The 3,435-nt window shown below is 47.7% G+C and overlaps 1 protein-coding gene across 1 annotated transcript; it reads left to right on the top strand.

Annotated features, from left to right (window-relative positions):
* Window positions 1-1,512: 1,512 nt before the first annotated feature.
* EPUS_03100 (uncharacterized protein) lies at window positions 1,513-3,117 on the top strand (the record flags this gene model as incomplete). The annotated part of the gene is made up of 1 exon (XM_007802850.1): window positions 1,513-3,117. One exon carries the CDS (start codon window positions 1,513-1,515, stop codon window positions 3,115-3,117), a length of 1,605 nt encoding a protein of 534 aa, XP_007801041.1.
* Window positions 3,118-3,435: the final 318 nt, after the last annotated feature.

The raw sequence follows: 3,435 nt of genomic DNA, 5'->3' as shown, positions 1-3,435 counted from the left end.
AGAAGAAATGGCTGCCAGCATACTCAGTTGAAGCACGCAATCTCTAGGCATTTAAGCACCGCTATTACAACTAAGAAGACTTTAAAAAGCATTATTAGTGTGATGAGTCGCATTTTGCTACTGGCCTTCAACAGCAGGCCCTTATTCATCGTCGCTGTGGCCAGAAGAATCAGGAAAAGCTCTTAAAAATCTAATATAAACTTAAACGTAAAAACCAGACTATCCATGTCTATGTAACTATTAGTTAGAACTTCAAGGGCACTCTCTACTTTTATACAGGCACAAAGAAAGGCGGGCGGCTTATCCAAGCTGATTATATCAAGATTTTAGAGGAAGTTGTTGCTCTAGAATAAGATGAAAATCTTATTCTGATCGAAGATAATGATAGACCACATAGCACAAAGGGTGTTGCTAATAATAAAGTTAAGCAAGCAAAGATCAAGCTTAACATCAAATGGCAAGCTCAGCCTTCCAATTCGCCAGATCTTAACCCTATTAAGACCATCTGGCGCATTATTAAGCAGCGTTTGAAGAATCAGGGGGTGATCTTTCAAACTGAGGCGCTGAAGGTGGCTATCCAGGAGGAATAGGATAAAATCACCCTGGAGGAGATCAATAATGCTATCTCTACCATGCCAGATAGAGTAACTTGTTTGCAAGAGCGTTTTGGGAAGGCTATACCCTATTAGAGGGAGTAGGGTAGAAATGCAGAATCCTTAACTGCACAGAATTTTGGCACGGAGCTTCGGCCCGAATCAGGATCGACCCGGTAAGGGCACCACTGCCCGTGGAAAACAACTGGTGTCGTTCTTGGCACCGCCCTATGTGATGAAATAGATGAGAAGTATAACCGACAAAATGATACAGTGCCAGTACCAATTAATCTGTCATCAAAAGTTATGCCAAGAGTGACACCAATTTTCCTGATGGGCCTCGGTCGAAAGTCCAATGAAGCATTCATGCATTCCCTACTATGAATCTAGAATAGTTACTCTAAATGTCGCGTTTGCCAACCGTTTATCAACCAAATATCAACCGTCATTTTCGTTTTCAACTGTTATGCAATTCCAACCGTTTTTAGCTTTTTTACAGTTGGATAAGCAAACAGTTGAAAATGAAAATGACAGTTGGTAGAAATCAACAAAAGTCAAAATCAACAGCCCCAGTATGGTTGGATGATTCAACTGTTTTGATACATCTCAACAGTTTATATGCAGTTTATACACAGTTTATTTTTATCGCTGAACCTGGCTAGGTAGTCTGACCCACTGAGACAATGAAGTACTACTAGTAGTGTAGTAGTACTAGTAGCTTCTGCGACACCACACAACTTGGCGCTGGTGCACTTTAAGTTTGCCTGCGCTCAAGTTAGCTAGCTTAGCAGTGAGTCTAACCGAGGCCGCAATAACTCTAAATACTTTTTGCTGGATCAGTTTTTGAAAATCAGCATCAAAGCAGAGAGTGATATGCAGTGTCGATGAGCTGCGTGTAGGTGCTACCTACTGTGCTGAGATGGCAGCTGAAGTTCAGCCAGTAGCGCAGGTCACATTTCCAGCAAAACCTTCCTCACGCAGTCCTGAGCAGACATACTGGCGCACCTTCAGATCCCCACTCAATTTGATATCGCCCACCTCACATGCGGTAACGCATATTGCACAGCCTACTCCTCATCCCAACCCCCTTCAGGCATCACCAGACACTTTTGCTGTTACGACCGGGGCACGACTGCAGATTTATTCCCATCGCACGCGAAAACTGCTCAAGACCATAACTCGCTTCGACGACACTGCCCATAGTGGGGAGATCAGATACGATGGACGAGTTGTTGTGGCAGGAGATGAGACAGGGGCGATACAGATCTTCGATGTAAACAGCCGTGCAATCTTGAAGACTTGGAAAGAGCATAAACAACCGGTCTGGAGCACGAAATGGCATCCCCGAGATACCACAACCTTGATGAGTGCTTCTGACGATAAAACTGTACGACTGTGGGACCTACCCAGCTCCGAGAGTGCCACCACATTCCTCGGCCATCAAGACTACGTAAGAAGTGGTGCCTTCATGCCAGAAAATGGCAGCAACCTTCTTGTTTCAGGCAGTTATGACCAGACGGTCAGATTATGGGATCCAAGAGCAAGCGAGAGAGCTGTCATGACGTTTAAGCATACCGGCGCCGTTGAGACAGTCCTTCCAATGCCTTCCGGTACTACTATCCTCGCAGCAGCAGAGAATCACATTACAGTACTCGACATTATCGCTATGAAGCCGCTTCACGTCATCAAAAACCACCAGAAAACAGTTACAGCACTTTCCCACGCGTCCAATGGCTCGCGCATTGTCTCTGGTGGTCTGGACGGCCACATGAAGATATTCGAAACCACTGGCTGGAACGTCGTAGCTGGCTCCAAATATCCCTCTCCTATCCTCTCCTTGGCCATCATCAATTCCGGCCCGGCGCAAGAAGACAAACATATAGCGGTCGGCATGGCATCTGGTCTCCTCTCCATCAAAACCCGTCTATCAGGCGAGCAGAAAGTCAAAGAGCGCGAACGCCGAAAAGAAATGGAGGCCCTCCTCGCCGGCACAATCGAGGAGCACGACCGCAAAATCGCCAAGAAGCGCCCTCGCGGCTGGGAGAAACGCTTTCGAGGCCGAGACTTTACAGGTGAAGGCGCTGACATCATCATCGAAGGCAATGATCGCAGTAAGAGGAAGAAACCGAAAGAGTGGGAGCACCTCCTGCATAAAGGCCGGTACCGCGAAGCCCTCGATCAAGCACTCGATGGCGGCAACACCATGACCATAATCAACCTCCTAACTACGCTCCGGTACCGCTCTGCTCTCCGCGCCGCTCTCGAGAAGCGCGACGAAAATACCCTCCAGCCCATCATGCGCTGGCTCTACAAGAATATCAGCCAGACATCTTTCGTGCCAATATGTGTCGAGGTGGCGATGAATATCATGGATCTGTACTCCAGGCATCTAGACCAGAGTGTCATTCTAGAGGCTCGAGTGGAGAAGTTGCATAAGCGAGTGAGGGAGGAAGTGGAGAAGGCGCAGCAGGCTTGCATGGCGATGGGGATGCTCAGTTTAGTTGCCCCGGATGCGGCGGGCTGAGGGCTTGCTGGAACGGCATTTGTCTGAGGAATGGGTTGTTGTATACTCTGGGAGATAACATCAAGCTTGTTTCTTGCAGAAACTCGATATAGGCTGAAGAGGGCACAACAGTCATCGCATCAACCCACCAATTTTCTCGTCAGACGTTCATAATATCACGCAACTGACCCACAAGGAAGACCGAATCCCTTTTGAGATAGGATAAATCCTGCACAGCGAAATCCAGCTGACCAGCTAGCTATCATAACCTCTCTCCCGCAACCACGCTATGCTATCCCACCCAGCGACCTGGATCGGAAATTCCCCTTCGCCCGCCCC

This window comes from Endocarpon pusillum (assembly GCF_000464535.1).
Source record: "Endocarpon pusillum Z07020 unplaced genomic scaffold scaffold1818, whole genome shotgun sequence".
Classification (NCBI taxonomy): Eukaryota; Fungi; Ascomycota; class Eurotiomycetes; order Verrucariales; family Verrucariaceae; genus Endocarpon; species Endocarpon pusillum.
This window is presented reverse-complemented; position numbering and strand designations above follow the sequence as displayed.